Source organism: Carcharhinus amblyrhynchos, chromosome 32, assembly GCF_965287045.1.
Source record: "Carcharhinus amblyrhynchos chromosome 32, sCarAmb.v2.hapA, whole genome shotgun sequence".
In the NCBI taxonomy this organism is placed as follows: Eukaryota; Metazoa; Chordata; class Chondrichthyes; order Carcharhiniformes; family Carcharhinidae; genus Carcharhinus; species Carcharhinus amblyrhynchos.
The window spans coordinates 9,835,500-9,853,113 of NC_137355.1; the positions used below are offsets into that span (position 1 = coordinate 9,835,500).

Consider the following 17,614-nt stretch of genomic DNA (forward strand, 5'->3'; position numbering starts at 1 on the left):
ATGTGTTCATGTCCTACTCCAGTGACTTGAACACATACTGTCCGTGTGGCACAGGAGGGAGGGCACTGAGTCCGTGTCAGAAACATGGTCAGCAGCAACCAGGGTTACAACCAGCATGTGAGGATCCCATTTGAATTTGCTATGATCTTGGTAATCACCATTTTTACAGTAGACAAAATTCAAAATCAAAGTGATTTGTCAAAAGCATAAAGTCACAAAATTCATTGTTCGAAGACAGATGTTTTATTATACAAGAGTCAACAAAGTAAACACTAAATACCATCTATCATGTACGCTAACATCCAGAATTAATAATTAAATGAACAAACAGGTAAATTGTGGTCAAATATGACCTATAAATTACACAATAAATGGTAAATATAATTAAAATAGATCGTATGAATTAGCTCTGCACTCTGCTCAGATTGGAATGATTCACAAAGTTCTCCATACCACTGCAAAGGCAATGGGCCCCGATAACATTCCAGCAATAGTACTAAAGACCTGTGCTCCAGAACTTGCCATTCCCCTAGCCAAGTTGTTCCAGCCGACAATGTGGGAAGTTGCTCAGGTATGTCCTGTACACAAAGAGATGCACGGGGAGGCAGTGGCCTAGTGGTATTATCACTCAATTATTAGTCCAGAAACTCAGCTAATGTTCTGGGGACCTGGATTCAAATCCTGCCACAGCAAATGGTGGAATTTGAATTCAAATCTAACCTGACCAATTACCTCCCAATCAGTCTACTCTCGATCATCAGTAAAATGAGAGAGGGGGTCATTGACAGTGCTATCAAGCAGCACTTACTCAGCAATAACCTGCTCAGTGATGCCCAGTTTGGGTTTTGCCAGGGTCACTCGGCTCTTGACCTCAAACATGGACAATAATGCTGAACTCCAGAGGTGAGGTGAGAGTGACAGCCCTTGGTATTAAGGCAGCATTTATCCTATTGTGGCATCAAGGAGCTCTAGCAAAGTGAAGTTAATGGGACACAGGGGGAAAGCTCTCCGCTGGTTAGAGTCATACCTGGCACAATGGAAGATGGTTGTGATGGTTAGGGATCAGCCATCTCAGTTCCAGAACATCGCTGCAGGAGTTCCTCAGGGTAGCATCCAGAAAGGTCCTGTTGAAATATAAAACTATTGCCAGCTTACAGAGTGTGACAATTTTTGAAAATTTATTTGTGGGACATGGGTGTTGCTGGCTGGGCCAGCATTTATGGCCCATCCCTAGTTGCCCGAGGGCAGTTGAGAGTCAACCACATTGCTGTGGCTCTGGAGTCACTTGTAGGCCAGACCAGGTAAGGACTGCAGATTTCCTTTCCTAAAAGACATTGTTGAACCAATGGGTTTTCTGATAACTGACAATGGTTTCATGGTCACCAGTAGATTCTTCACAGAATCCATACAGTACAGAAGGAGACCATTCGGCCTATCAAGTTTGTACTGACCCCCAATCCTATCCAGGCCCTATTCCCATCACCCCACACATTTACCCAACTAATCCCCTGACACTAAAGGTCAATTTAACATGGCCAATCAATCTAACCCCTACATCTTTGGACTGTGGGAGGCTTACATTAACACTGCAATTAAGTTACTGTAAAATCCCTCTAGTCGCCACACTCCGGTGCTTGTTCGGGTCAATGTATCTAATAAGCACGTCTTTCAGACTGTAGGAAGAAACTGGAGCACCTGGAGGAAACCCACACAGGGACAGGAAGAATGTGCAAACCCCACAGAGACAGTGACTGAGGCTGGAATTGAACTTGGGTCCCTGACGCTATGAGGCATCAGTGCTAACCAGTGTGCCAACTCCAGATTTTCTTTATTGAATTCAAATTCCATCATCTGCTGTGGCGGGATTCGAACCCGGGTCCCCAGAGCATTAGCTGAGCTTCTGGATTAATAGTTCAGTGACAATACCACTAGGCCACCACCTCCCCATGCATCTATTGTCTCCAAGGACTGATGTAGATTGGTCCACTCACTGATATCCTGGTGACATACTCATAATGGATGTAATTCAATAATACACACTGAACATTCATTACATCCAGGTGACATATTCGTAAATGTATATTGCATCTTCATAAATAAATAATTGGCCCTTCCATAAATGCACATTGATTTGGTCTCAGATATACATTGGCCCGTTCATAAATAAATAATTGACTCTCCCATTAACATATCATTGATCCCGCGTATCGAATCAATATTATTTATGACATCAATTGCTCCAGTTCTAAAGGGAAGGTTGAACGTGGTTGATTTAGAGATGCACTGGGGCTTCTGATTGCCACCATTGTAACCCCTGCTCAGACTGCTAGGTTAAAGGTCAAAGACGCTTTACCCAATTTAGCATTTGACTAAATGTGGCAACATGGAGCCCAGGCAATGTGAAGTCAATGTGAATCAGGGGTAATTCTCCTCTAGTTGGAGACATACTTGGCACAGAGGAAGATGATTGTGCTGGTTGGAGATCAATCATCTCAGCTCCAGGACATCACTGCAGGAGTCCCTCAGTGTCCCCGGCCCAACCATCTTCAGCTGCTTCATTGATGACCCTCCTTCCATCATAAGGTCAGAAGTGGAGATTTTCGCTGATGACTGAACAATATTCAACACCATTCACAATTCCTGAGATACTGAAGCAGTTCATGTCCAAATGCAGCCAGACCTGGACAATATCCAGGCTTGGGCTCATAAATAACAAGGAATATTTGCACCAAATGCCAGGGAATGACCAGTTTCAACAGAGTTTAAAGTTTATTTATTACTGTCACTGGTCGGCTTACATTAACACTTCAAGTAAGTTACTGTGAAAATCCCCTGGTTGCCACACTCCGGCGCCTTTTTGGGTACGCTGAAGAAGAATTTAGCATGTAATGCACCCCACCAGCACGTCTTTCAGTTTTCATAGAAATCCTACAGCACAGAGAAAAGCCATTTGGCCCATCGAGTCTGCACTGACCACAATCCTAGCCAGGCCCTACTCCCGTATCCCTACATATTTTACTCACTAATCCCTCTAACCTACACATCTCGGGATACTAAGGGGCAATTTAAGCATGGCCAATCAACCTAACCCACACATCTTTGGACTGTGGGAGGAAACCGGAGCATCCGGAGGAAACCCACACAGACACAAGGAGAATGTGCAAACTCCACACACAGTGACCCAGATCCCTGGAGCTGTGAAGCAGCAGTGCCAACCACTGTGCTACCGTGCCACTCAATTTTAACTGTTTGTGGGAGGAAACCAGAGCATCCAGAAGAAACTCACACAGACCCTGCCATTGCCTCCCTTTATAAAGAGAACAGTAACAAATTGACACCAAGATCTTTAACGAGTCACGGTTCTGTCTAAATTGGGCGAGGAGGATGCTTTTGGGGTTTGAGATTGAAGATGTCAATCTGTGTTGCCATACAATTTTGCCCATTGTTTCCATGGCGACTTGGATTGTGTAAGACCACCCAACCCATCATGGTTACCCTAAGAGAAAAAACCTTCAAAGCAGTAAAGCCTATGAGATTTGCCTTTTCTCACAATAACAATCTCTTAATAACTTGCCCAATTTTTAATACTTTGCTTCTCAAAATGTGTTGAGGGAGAAAGTCGGGCTTTTGTGTTGTGGTTGAGTGAGAAGCAAGGAAAATCTCAAATTCCCCACTTCTGGAAAAATGTTTTAAAAAAAGACATAAGTGCGACTCACAAATAGCCACAGAAATATAAAGGCATCAATTAAATATTGTACTGGGAAATGGTTTGAAAGAGGCAGTTGTATCATAACTCAACCTTCTTGACAACTGTATTCGGAACGTTTTGTAGTCTGATTTAGCTGGTTGGTTCTTCAATCTCGACACTAACAGAATCTGTGTCAGTGATTGTTTAGTGGGTTACAATCCCTTCTCTGGAGCGTCTTGTGGCACACTGAGGTTAGCGTCCCTGCCTCTGAGCCAGGAGCTCTGGGGTCGAGCCCCACCCCAGGACTTGACGGCTAAGGAAGGTGCATTCATAACGCAGCCAAACAGGTTGAATGTCAACCTGCAACATCCGTCCAAATGTGCCAATGGCTGGCGGTGAGAGTGGGAGACACTCCTGGTCGGCCATGTGGGTGTCCCCCCACTCAAGCTACAAGCCCCCTGGTGACAGACTATGACCTGTTCTGGCATTACTAGCTATAGAAACATGAAAATCTGCCTTAGTGCACCACGAGGTCACACCAGCAAGATCACGATTCTAAGTTACAAAGGAGTTGCTGATCATAATGCTAACTTTACTGGACCATAAGAGGGCCCAGGTTATAATGCCCAAGTAAATTTTGTTTCGAGAATAGCCTAGTACTTCATGTCGTTAGTGTACGCTTAAACTGGACCAGATGCTGGGCAACACGACAGCTCAGTGACTATCACTGTTTGCTGTGCAGACACATGGATTTGGGCCAGTGTCTGTGGGAGTTTGCGCATTCTCCCCATGCTTGCGTGAGTTTTCTCCGGGTGCTCCGGTTTCCTCCCACACCCCAAAGATGTGCTATTAGGCTGATTGGTGTAATAAATTGTCCCTAAATTAGCTTTCCCTCAGTGAGGAATGCCATAAGCATAGATAAAGGTTATGCGTGGAGGGGGGACTCGTAATGTTAAAATGGTGGTGTGGGCTCATTGGGCCGAAGGGCCTGTTTCCCGGGCTGTTTTGTTTTTTGTTCTTTGGAAACATGGGTTCAATTCTGCGCACGGCAGCTGGATGCAATTTAAACTCAATTCAAATCTGAAATAGGCACTGATCATAGAATCCCTACAGTGCAGAAGGAGGGCATTCGGCCCATTGAGTCTGCACTGGCAACAGTCCCACCCAGGCCCTATCCCCGTAACCCAATGTATTTACATTGCTAATAATTTAGCATGGCCAATCCACTTAACCATCTTTGGGTTGTGAAAGGAAACCAGAGCACCTGAAGGACACCCACGCAGACATGGGAAGAATGTGCAAACTCCACACAGTCACCCAAGGTCAGAATTGAACCCGGGTCCTTGGAACTGCGAGGCAGCAGTGCTAACCACTGTGCCCGCTCATGGTGATGGTGGCCATCAAAATATCATAAAAACCCATCTGGTTCACTACTGTCCTTTAGGGAAGGAAATCTGCTGTCCTTACCTGGTCTGGCCTACATGTGACTCCAGAGCCACAGTATTATGGGAAATCTTAATTGGGCAGCATGGTGGCACAGTGGTTAGCACTGCTGCCTCACGGCACCAGGGACCCAAGTTCAATTTCTGGCTTGGGTCACTGTCTGTGTGGAGCCAGCACATTCTCCCCGTGTCTGCGTGGGTTTCTCCGGGTGCTCCGGTTTCCTCCCACAGTGTGAAAGACGTGCTGGTTAGGGTGCGTTGACCATGCTAAATTCTCCCTCAGTGTACCTGAACAGGTGCCGGATTGTGGTGACTAGGGGATTTTCACAGTAACTTCATTGCAGTGTTAATGTAAGTCTACTTGTGCATAATAAATGAGTAAAATAATAAATAAATAAATGGTTGAGTGAGACATTCAGTTCGAGGGCAACTAGAGATCGGCATCAAACGCTGGCCTAGCCAAATGATGCAAATGCCCATGAAAATAATTGTTTAAAAGATTCTGCTGCCCTGTGAGTGTTGGGCAAAGAGAGTGAACGCACATGAGAGAACATCAGATCAAGTAAGGGAGCAGCTGAGGCTCAAACTTATTACCATCATTTTCCTGCCAGGGTGACCCGTGTCTTGATTGTGTGTGGGAAAGGGTGTGGAGATGGGTGGGAGGGTGTTGGGGTGGGGTGGGGTGGAAGTGGGAGGGGTGAGGTGGGGATGGGTGTGGGAGGGTGTGATGTGGGGTGGGGGTGGGTGAGGATGGGAGGATGTGGGGGTTGGGGGGTGGGGGTGGGATGAGGTGGGACGGTGTGGGGCTGGGCGGGGGTGAGTGTAGGAGGGGGTGGGGGTGGGTGTAGGAGGGTGTGGGGGTGGGTGGGATGGTGTGGGGGTTGGGTGGGAGGGTGTGGGTGGGAGGGTGTGTGGGAGTGGGGTGAGGTGGTGTTGGGTGGAGTGGGAGGGTGTGGGGGTTGGGTTGGGTGTGTGGGGGTGGGGTGGGAGGGCTTGGGGGTGGGGTTGGGGTGGGAAGGTGTGGGGCTGCGTGGGAGTGGGGGTGGGAGGGGATGGGGTTGGGTGGGGGTGAGTGTGGGAGGGTGTGGGGGTTGGGGTGGGTGGGGGGGTGTAGGGTTGGGGTGGGACAGTGTGGGGGTGAGTGTGGGAGAGGGCGGAGACGCGGAAGGAGTTTATTTATGGAGGGACAGCCGTGGTTTTGAAATGTTCAGCCCTTTACTCAGTGGCCTTTCCCCATCTCTTCTGCTGCCCCAGCACCTTCCACATTCGGATCTGAAGGGTATTTACTGGACAGGCTATGTGACGGGTACACACAGGAGATTGAGGTCAGCTGCCCTCTGATGCCACAACCTCTCGGACCCTTTGGCGGGACATGGAGCCCCCTTCAGCTGGAGACGTGGGATCTCCTCCTTGTCTGTCGGACTAAGCCATGGAACCCTGGCTGGATTGCCGGGAAATTGAATGTTCCGGGCTCCGCGTTTTGATACTCTGAGGCCTCTGTTAACCTGACCTTCACTGGAAGCACGGACATCTCAAAGCAACCAGCGACCTTCTGACCTTTCCTTGTGTCAGAAGTTTATTCTAGAACTTTCTGCTGGAGGCCAAGATGGACAGTGAAAATGAAAAGGTCCAAACTAAAGGAAGCACAGGAAAAACCCGAGGGCTAAAAACTCTTTGATGTCAGTATTTTCTACCAGGACCGCAGTGGCTCGCAAGGAAAGATTTCTATTTCTTTACAGTTTTGTATTTGCTTGCTGCAGACGTCTGAAATATTAATGTTCACTCGAGGTTGTGAATTGAGTGATGAACGGGCTGATTAGGAAAGTCCACCTCACCTCTCCTGCTTTCGGTGACTCCTCTTTGCAGGTGTGTCAGGGATTGAGGTGTCAAACTTCCAACCTTCACCCTCCCCTCCCACCCTCCCTGGCCCCTGTTTTACACCTGTCTGCAAAAAAGACCCGACCCATCACACAGGCATACACAGGCACACATACACACACACACACATATATACAAATGCACACATATATACCCACACTCATACTCACACACATATACACACACTCATACTCACACACACACACACAAAACCACATACACTCACACACAACCACATACACTCATATACATGCACACATGTACAAACTCACACATACACACACCCACACATGCAGACTCACACACACACATATATACACATACACACACACACACACTCATACTCACACACACATACTCATACTCACACACAACCACACACACTCATATACACACACCCATACACACACTCATATATACACACACATACACACACTCACATGCACACACACGCATTCACACTCATACTCACACACAACCATCCCCACACACATACACACATATACACACACACAACCACACACACTCACAACCACATACACTCATATACATGCACACACATACAGACACACACTCATACAGACTCATATACAACTGCACACACTCATATAACACACACATGCATATACACACACACACACATACACATACGTACTCTCATATAAACTGACACTCACACACATGCACAAGTATACACACTCATAGCCACACACACACATATACGCATGCACACACATACAGGCACAACACACACTCACATACACACACACAGTCGTACAAATACACACACACATACTCCTGCGTATGACTTTGAGGATGTTGGGGGTGGTCACACATTGTTATGGTAATGGGCACTATTTTGTACTCCCTGCATTTTGCAGTCGGGCAGTTGGATGGCTTTGGCTGACAGGCAGAGCACCAGTACCCGGGGGATATCCAGGAGCATTTCTTCAACAGCTATGCAATCTTCATCATGGAACTGCACGAATGTAACCTTCTTCACCAATCCCTCAGATCTTCTCCCCTGCCCCCCACTCCTTGCTGCAACCTCCCCCCAACCCCCTGATCTTTATATTCCAGCAACTCATCACTGAAGCATATTGACAATCATGTGACTGGGATCCAGTCAGTGAAAGGGCTCTTCATTAAAAACTGCTTGGATTTATTCCGACTCGGAATCTCCCACTCCATCACCTCCTGTTTCCCTCTTCAAAGACTCCTTATTTTACTTTGGTCGGTTGCAACTGAATGAGAGCGATCGACGCGCTCTGATATCTCCTTTCCCAGTGTCCTGCCTTGTCGGATACCTCCGGATATATTTTGAATATATGGCTTTTCTGTTGCTTGTTGTCTTAATAAATAATTGGAAGCAAACTGGGCAGTGTTGAGTGTGTTCTTGATCGGCGTTACTCATTGCAGTGCCTCCCTCACCCGTGCCCGTCACACTCCAACACAGGAAAAGGTTTGACCACACGGAACTGTGAGGGACATGACTTCAATACAAACACACAGCTGAAACAGACAGGCTGCGAAAACAGCTTTGTAATAAAGGTATCAGAATATCTTCATTGTAAGCATGGCACGATGGCACGGCCAACATAACCTACACGTCTTTGGACACTAAGGGCCAATTTAGCATGGCCAATCCACCTAACCTACACATCTTTGGACACTAAGGGACAATTTAGCATGGCCCAGGGAGAACATACAAACTCTGCACAGTCACCCGAGACAGGAATTGAACCCAGGTCCCTGGCGTTGTGAGGTAGCAGTGCTGTGCCGCCCCTGGCGTAGGAGCAAGTGTAGGCCAGTGGAGCCTGTGCCACCGTTCAGTTTGATCAGGAGACCATGTGGGACCTTGCTGTGTGCAGCATGACTACCACATTTCCTACTTTGTGCTTCAGGCATTGTGTCCGTGACTGTATGGTGCCTCGGTTTACCCAGGGACTGCGGAGAGGCCTCCCTACCACACGCTGTGGCTGGGGGGGGGGGGGGGGGGGGGGGGGGGGGGGGGGTGGTCGTCGTGGGTCCAGACAGACGCACCCCGGTCACGGAAGGAGGAGTTAGCTGGGATGACATTGTCGGAACATTGTGTGTCTTATTAACCAGGGATGGATCTATTCCGTTCAACAGGCAAATTAAACAGAGCAGTGAAACAGTTTCTCTTCAGCTGGAATGATTTAAACCTGAAATAATCAGCGTCTGGCCCAGATAATTACCCGCATGTCCCAGTCGAAACTGGCAGCGCAGTGACTAATTCCATTACCACATCTTCACAATGAATGGTTTTCATTCACACATCACTGGACCTTCCGAAATTCTCAAGGTGAGGTGGGAATGGTAGAAGCTAAAAAGGTCAGTGTGGAACAACAGAACTATTAAACATTGCAACCTACCAGGTAGAGGCAGGATTCGTGCTCAGTTCCATCTGGAAATGAAACCAGTTACACATCTCGGCTACATGCAGATCTGAAAATCTCTCCTCAAAAGTAGTTTCTCCGACTGATCAACTGACTCTACCAATTGACCGCTACCTTCTGACCCCTGGCCTCCGACCCCTGCCCTCTGACCCCTGCCTTCCTACCCCTGCCGACTGGCCCATTATTGACCCTGGCCGAGAGAACCCAGCCAACTGACATCTACCAGTTGACCACTGCTGACTGCCCCATAATGTTTTGTAATGACTGTCCAGCACTAACTGTTCTGGACCGACTGTCCCAGACCGACTGTCCCAGACCGACTGTGAAGCAGCAGTGCTAACCACTGTGCTACCGTGCCGCCCTTCTTCTTTGATTCTATGAGTCTATTCTATGATTCTCATTTCATTGTATTCTGCATATCAGACCCCGTCTGATATAGAATCCAGTATAATAGTTTAGCTCACTCTGTTTATCTGGCTAGGATCATATTGATCCTCATTACACTGAGCTTTTCCCTGGATGGATGTACCACATAGAATACGTCAGGAATTGCTTTCTGCAACCAAGCACACAATCTAATCTGTGTTTGTAACCAATCGATTGAAGGCTTCTTTGCTTATGTGGGCCGTCAAGTGAAACAGTTCAGTAGGAGTTAACCCCTGACATCCAAATTTCACCATCAATCTCAGGTAAAGACAGGAAGTGCGGACACGTGGAACAAGAAGGTGAGGCCTTGGGCTTACTCCACTATCATTCATAGACACGGGGAAGTTTTCCCATTCCCACCTGCCACGGAGATTGTAGTGACTGAGGGGTGGATCGTGAAAAGATCCTTTAACCTTAGGTGGGATTTTCCGATCTTGAGGTGAGTGCAACTGGAAAATCCCTCTCAAAGATTTGTAGAGATATAGAGTAGAGAAAAACAGGCCTATCAGCCCAACTCATCCGTGTCTGAACAATAAACCTCGCTTTCCAATTCTTACCTTGCCTGAAGATGTCACTGCTGCTCCTCATCAGGGCCTGTACTGAGTAATTTTAAGAAAGCAGATTTTAAAACGCCGTATTAATTCTCATTTTTTTTAACCTTAATTTGCAAAAACATACAGAATTCCCGCAGAAATGTTCAACTGTTCGCACAACTCAATATCGCCCAATCAGGGAAGACCCTCAGCAGTCCGGCCTAGCAACATTTGCCTGTGTTTGGCCCATATCCCTCTAAATCTTTTCTAAACGATTCCTTTCCTCAATATGGGCTATGATCACTAGGCTATTAATCCAGAAACTCAGCTAGTGTTCTGGAATTAAAAATCTACTGATGACAAATATCGGAAAAACCCACCTGGTCGTCTAATGTCCGGGGTCTGCAGATAGAGTCACGTTGATGTAGAGTGCATCGCATTGGGAGCAGCGGGCGCAATAGACACAGAAAGCGTCCTTTCTGATTGTATCACAGCTTGGTGTGGCTCCTGCTCTGCCCAAAATCACAAGAAACTACAAAAGGTTGTGAATGTAGCCCAATCCATCACCCAAACTAGCTTCCCATCCACTGACTCTGTCTACACTTCCCGCTGCCTGGGGAAAAGCAGCCAGCATAATTAAGGATCCCACGCACCCCGAACATTCTCTCTTCCATCTTCTTCCATCAGGCTGTCAGCACTGCTGCTTCACAGCTCCAGGGTCCTGGGTTCGATTCCCGGCTCGTGCAGAGTTTGCACATTCACCTCGTGTCTGTGTGGGTTTCCTCTGGGTGCTCTGGTTTCCTCCCACAGTCCAAAGATGTGCAGGTTAGGTTGATTGGCCATGCTAAAAAATTGCCCCTTAGTGTCCTGAGAGGTGTAGGTTAGAGGGATTAATGCATAAATATGTAGGGATATGGGGGTAGGGCCTGGGTGGGATTATGGTCGGTGCAGACTTGATGGGCCGAATGGGCTCTTTCAGTCCTGTAGGGTTTCTATGAAAAAGATACACAAGTCCGAGGACATGTACCAACCGACTCAAAAACAGCTTCTTCCCTGCAGCCATCAGACTTTTGAAAGGAACTACCATATATTAAGTTGATCTTTCTCTACACCCTAGCTATGTCTGTACCATTACATTCTGCACCGTCTCCTTTCCTTCTCCCCTATGTACCCTATGAATGGTGTGCTTTGTTTGTGTAGCACGCAAGAAACAATACTTTTCACTGTATCCCAATCCATGTGTCAATAAGTCAAGTCAAACCAAAACCCAGGACAGTGTTGCTGTAGGTCAGTTTTCTGTACTGCACTCACCTCAAAGTCATGAGAGAAACACAGGCTCTCCACTCCATGCCACTCATATCCAAACAGGGCTGTGGAGGCCAGGTCATTGAGTGTCTTTAAGACGGAGATAGATAGGTTCCTGATTAATAAGGGGATCAGTGGTCATGGGGAAAAGACAGAATGGGAACGAGAATTCTATCAGCTATGATTGAATGGCAGACTCGATGGGCTGAATGGCCTACTTCTGCTCCCATATTTTATGGTCTTATGATTCAGACCGACTTATTTTCCCACTGGGTGGATAGGGAGGAGTAAAGTAAAGTTTATTATTAGTCACTGCAATGAAGTTACTGTGAAATTCCCTAGTCGCCACACTCCGGCACCTGTTTGGGCACACTGAGGGAGAATTTAGCACGGCCAATGCACCCTAACCAGCACGTCTTTCAGACTGTGGGAGGAAACCGGAGCGACAGAATTCCAGTGAGGGACATTCATGAGGTGGTGATGCAGGTGGAGAGGATCGATGGGACAATGGGATCTCCCGCGCCCCCTCCACTCCTGTGCCCACCACCCCACCACTCTCATGCCCCCTCCCCATCCACGTGCCCCCTCCACTCACCCCATCATTGCCGTAAAATTGGCGAGGGGGCATTCCAAACAGCTTTCCCACCGAGGCGTTTCCAAAATGTGGCCTCTTTCCAAATTCCCTGGCCCTGCCCCGCAGTGGAAAGAAGATTAATTGTCCTGGATTGGATAATTTTGCTGGCACAATTATAACTGAAACTGTGCTTGGCTTCAACAGGAATAAGGAAGGATAAGTGACTGAACTAATTGTTTCATTAAAGGATACTTTAACAGATGGACTTTCTAATTCACTAATGGGAAAGTAATGCAGAGTTTAAATCCTCCCCGGTGATATTTTATAGAGTCTCACGTTGAGTAACTCGTACTTCCATCTCCTTTGACTGTTCGGAGGTTTAGGGGGGTGTGAGGAAAAATCTTTTTATCCAGAGGGTGGTGAGGGCCTGGAATGTGCTGCCTGGGAGGGTGGTGGAGACGGGATGCCTCACATCTTTTAGAAAATACCTGGATGGACACTTGGCACATCATAACATTCAGGGCTATGGGCCAAGTGCTGGCAGATGCGATTAGGTGAAAGTTTAGGCGTTTCTAATGTATCGGTGCAGACTCAATGGGCCGAAGGGCCTCTTCTGCACTGTATGGTTCTATGAATCTAGGGCTGCTCACACAGAAACCTCATGCAACACGAGCCCACCCACAGCAAATGACAGCAAATATAGATGAAAATGTTACCGAGATAGTTCCTTATTCCGTCTTGACACGTCGGAGAAATATATATACTTTATTCAAAAATACTTTACTAGCTGTAAAACACTTTGAGATGCCCTAAGGTGATGAAAGGGGCTCTTCAATACAAGTTTTTTTTTAAAATTCTATTTACAGATCATTCTTAAAGGGCAACAGTTTATCTAAACCAAACCACATTTTGCAAACTGGCTGTAACAATATCTCATCCGCACTGGCAGCGTTTCAAGGTCTGAACTATATCTGCCACTAATGCCAGTTTATCAATCATTTGATAACTGACAAGATTACAAGGGTGAGGCAATTAAAGTTTTCCAAACCTACACATGACAGCTAAAGGAAGGCCAGGTCACTGACAAAGGGGCAAAGCAATAAAGTTCAAAGGCAGTTGTTGTGCACACACTCAATTTGCAATGACCTCGGACTGTACAAACCCAGCCCTTTCTCTTAGTCTCAGACATAAAGTATTCCGTCTGACGGTATCTGTGGACAGAGAGATGGAATTAACAGATCTGGCGTTTGGTCAGAAGTGGAAGAAATTATTGGTGTGACAGGTTTATAGAAACTAGAAGCAGGATGAGGCCATTCGGCCCTTCGAGCCTGCTTCACCATTCATCACGATCATCAAATTCAATATCCTGATCCCCCCGTCCTCCCATATCCCTTGATCCCTTTAGCCCTTAGAGCTATTTCTAATTTCTTCTTGAAATCAGACAATATTTTGGCCTCAACTACTTTCTGTGGGAGTGAATTCCACACATTCGCCACCCTCTGGGTGAAGAAATCTCTCCTCGCCTCAGTCCTAAAAGGTTTACCCCTTATCCTCGAACTGTGGCTCCTAATTCTGGACTCCCCCATCACTGGGAACATTCTTTCTGAATCCATCCTGTCAAACCCTGTTAGAATTTTTTAAGTTTCTATGAGGTCCCCTCTCATTTTCTAAACTCCAGTGAATACAATCCCAAACTGACTTGGACTCTCCTCTGCCATCCCAACCTGGTAAACCTTTGCTGCATCACCTCTAAAGCTAGTTTGAAACAAGCACAGGGGTCAAAGGAGTGGGGGAAAGAAGAAGTAAAACAAAGGGGAGGATCTGTGATAGACCATAAGAAATAAGAGCAGAATTAGATCGTTCGGCCCATTGCATCTGTTCCATTCGATCATGGCTGATAAGTTTCTCAACCCCATTCTCCTGCCTTTTCCCCGTGACCTTTGATCCCCTTACCAATCAGGAACCTATCTATCTCTGTTTTAAATACTCTCAATGAGCCGGCCTCCGTGGCAATGAATTCCAGAGTGGAAGGCGGAAAGATTAAACAATAAAGGGATACGAGAAGAAGTGGAAATGGAAATCGAATTATTATCAACAACATTATCCGGAAAAATGGGCAGAGACCATTGGAAATTGGCAACAGTGGCACAGTGGGTTAGCACTACTGCCTCACAGCTCCAGGGACCCAGGTTCGATTCCCGGCTTGGGTCACTGTCTGTGCAGAGACTGCAGGTTCTCCCTGTGTCGGCGTGGGTTTCCTCTGGTTTCCTCCCACAGTCTGAAAGATGGTTAGGTGCACTGGCCATCTCCCTCAGTGTACCCGAACAGGCATCAGAGTGTGGCGACCAGGGGATTTTCACAGTAACTTCATTGCAGTGTGAATGTGAACCTACTTGTGATTAATAAATAAATAAACTTAAACTTAAATTGTCAAGTTCAACGTTGAATCCAAAATGCTATAAAGTGCCCAATCAAAAGATAGTGCGCCCAACTCATGGCAGCTTTTATAGATTATCCCATAAGTGAGTTGGTTGTCCCATGTCCTGAGGCGATTGAGACCAGGACAACGAGATTTTCCCGTATCCTCAACACTAACACTACATTCTGCATCCTTTCCTCCTCCCCTATGTACTCTATGAATGGTATGTTTTGTCTGTATAGCACACAAGAAACAATATACTGTTCATTGTATACAATAATAAATCAAATTAAATCAAAAAATTGACCCTTTGTTCCAAGTTCCAGGGCAGAAATGATGGCTGGAATTTTACTGTGCCGCCTGCCACAGAAATCCGAATGGGCGAGGGGTGGACCACAGGAAGGCACATTGACCTCGTATGGGGTTTTATGGTTTTGGGACGAGCAAGGCCTCAAATCCTGCCCGATGAATGTAGCAGTGGATCCTATAAATAAAAGCAGCTGAGTTTGATCCCACGGTTGTCAGACAGCCCATAGAGGTCATAGAGCTTTACAGCATGGAAACAGGCCCTTCGGCCCAACTTGTCCATACCGGCCTTTTTTTTAAACAACTAAGCTAGTCCCAATTGCCCGCGTTTGGCCCATATCCCTCTACACCCATCTTACTCATGTAACTGTCTGTTTTTTAAAAGACAAAATTGTACCTGTCTCATTACTACCTCTGGCAGCTTGTTCCAGACACTCACCACCCTCTGTGTGAAAAAATTCCCCTCTGGACCCTTTTGTATCTCTCCCCTCTCACCTTAAACCCATGCCCACTAGTTTTAGACTCCCCTTGGGAAAAGATGTTGACTGTCTAGCTGATCTATGCTCCTCATTTATAGACCTCTTGTCTTGGTTTGCTGAGGCTATCTCATACTTTTAATTCCCACAGTTATTGATGGAGATGATACAAATGTCGGACAAGCAGAATGTATAACAATTTGTAACTTTATTGCAGCAAACAAACTGAAAGTGTCTTCAGAAAATGGTAATAATTTAAAAACAGGATAAGTTGTCGCGTGATACAGAGCACGATATAAAACGATCTGGGTAGCTTTACAGTATCATTTTTAAAAAAGGGTACGAAGTTAAATATACAAACTAAATATTAGAAAACAGCAGGCTTATGTCAACTGATTTTTTTTTAACAAGCCTCAATTCTTCTTGTGTTTAAATTTACAGGACAGGATAAGGGGCAGCAAGTTTAAAACAGAGTTGAGGAGAAACTACATCTCCCAAAGGGTTGTGAATCTGTGGAATTTGCTACCCCAAAGTGCTGTGGATGATGAGAGACAGAGTAAATTTAAGGAGGAGCTAGACAGATTTTTAATGGGTTTAAGGGTTATAGAGAGAAAGCAGAAAATGGGGATGAAGAGCATATCAACCATGACTGAAGGGGAGAGCAGAATCGATGAGCCAAATGGCCTAATTATGCTCCTATATCTTATGAACTTGTGACTACACAGAGGTTTCTGTTTTAAGGAACCTTCCACCCTCTGTTGGCAAAGTTGCCTGGGAGTGTTAGTCTTGAAAAGTGTCGTTCAAGTTGGATAACATAATTACTCTGCTTTCGGGTGAGAGCAAATTTCGCCAAAGTTAAAAGGTTTATCTTATGTAGTCAGGGTTGCCCTGGCAATACCGGAGCACAGAAGATTGAGGGCTGATCGAATTGGTGTGGCTGAAGATAACTAAAGAGCCTGGAGGGGTGGATAGAGAGAAACCCATCCCCCCGGGGACCTGACCTTAAAATTGGAATGAGGTCACATGGGAGGAAATGGAAAATATAGCATTTTAAAATAGACATGCGAGTGAAAAATAATCACACATTTCACACTCCTTATCTAAATGAAAAGCAGATTCAAATGCATCCGGGCAGAAGGATCTGGGTTTCTTTGTTCCTGTATCACAGAAAGTCAGTGTGCAGGTGCAGCATGTAATAAAAAAGGCAAATGGGATGTTGGCATTTATTGCAAAGGGAAATAGAGTATAAAAATAGAGAAGTGTTGTTGCAATTGTATAGGGTGTTGATGAGACCACAAGTGGTGTTATGTCCACCTCTGGTCATCTTATTTGGGGAAGGATGTAGTGGCATTGGAGGCAGTTCAGGAGAGGTTCACCAGACTGATTCCAGGGGTGAAAGGGTTGACATATGAGGGGAGAATTAAACAGCTTGGATTGTACTCGCTGGAATTTAGAAAGATGAGAGAGGATCTGATCGAGGTATATACAATATTAAGAGGGGTTGATAAAGTAAACGCAGACCAAATGTTTCCCCTTGTGGGGCAATCTCAAACAAGAGGTCACAGGTACAGGCAGTAGATTTGAAACTGAGATGAGGAGAAACTACTTCTTGCAGAGGGTGGTGGATTTGTGGAACTCGCTGCCCCACAGCGCGGTGGAGTCTGAATCATTAAATGACTTCAAGAGGGAGATAGATACATTTCTGATTTAAAAACAGGTTAAAGGGATATGGGGAACAGGTGGGGAGGTGGATTTGAGAGCAGGGAGAGATCAGCCATGATCTGATTGAATGGCGGAGCAGGCTCCAAGGGCTGAATTTATCTACTTCTGCTTCTCTGTTCCTTTGCACAAAATTCTGCCCCAAAGACTGTTATGGCTGGGGTTCAATTAAAGATTCCAAAACTGAGTTGGGTAAATAGGGTTAAGGTACAGATTAGCCATGATCTCTTTGAATGGTGGAACAGACTTGAGGGGCTGAATGGCCTCTTCCTGTGCTTATTGCTGGTCCTTCCAAGCTGCCTTTTCATGAATACAAATGGCAATTTTGGCCGGAACTTTCCGTCCGTTCGTGCTCCACTGCATACGAGTACAGAGAATTTGGCACGCAGCCAAATCTCCGTTCACTGCAGCAGGACTGGAGAATCCTG

At 46.2% G+C, this 17,614-nt stretch overlaps 1 protein-coding gene across 1 annotated transcript in view; it reads left to right on the forward strand.

Moving 5' to 3' along the window:
- Positions 1-6,406, forward strand: part of cib2 (calcium and integrin binding family member 2) — a 76,169-nt gene extending 69,763 nt beyond the window's left edge. Inside the window, exon 5 of the mRNA XM_080216114.1 lies at positions 6,385-6,406. Within this exon, the coding sequence (XP_080072240.1) occupies positions 6,385-6,406 (22 nt within the window). The remainder of the gene's footprint in view (positions 1-6,384) is intronic.
- Positions 6,407-17,614: the final 11,208 nt, after the last annotated feature.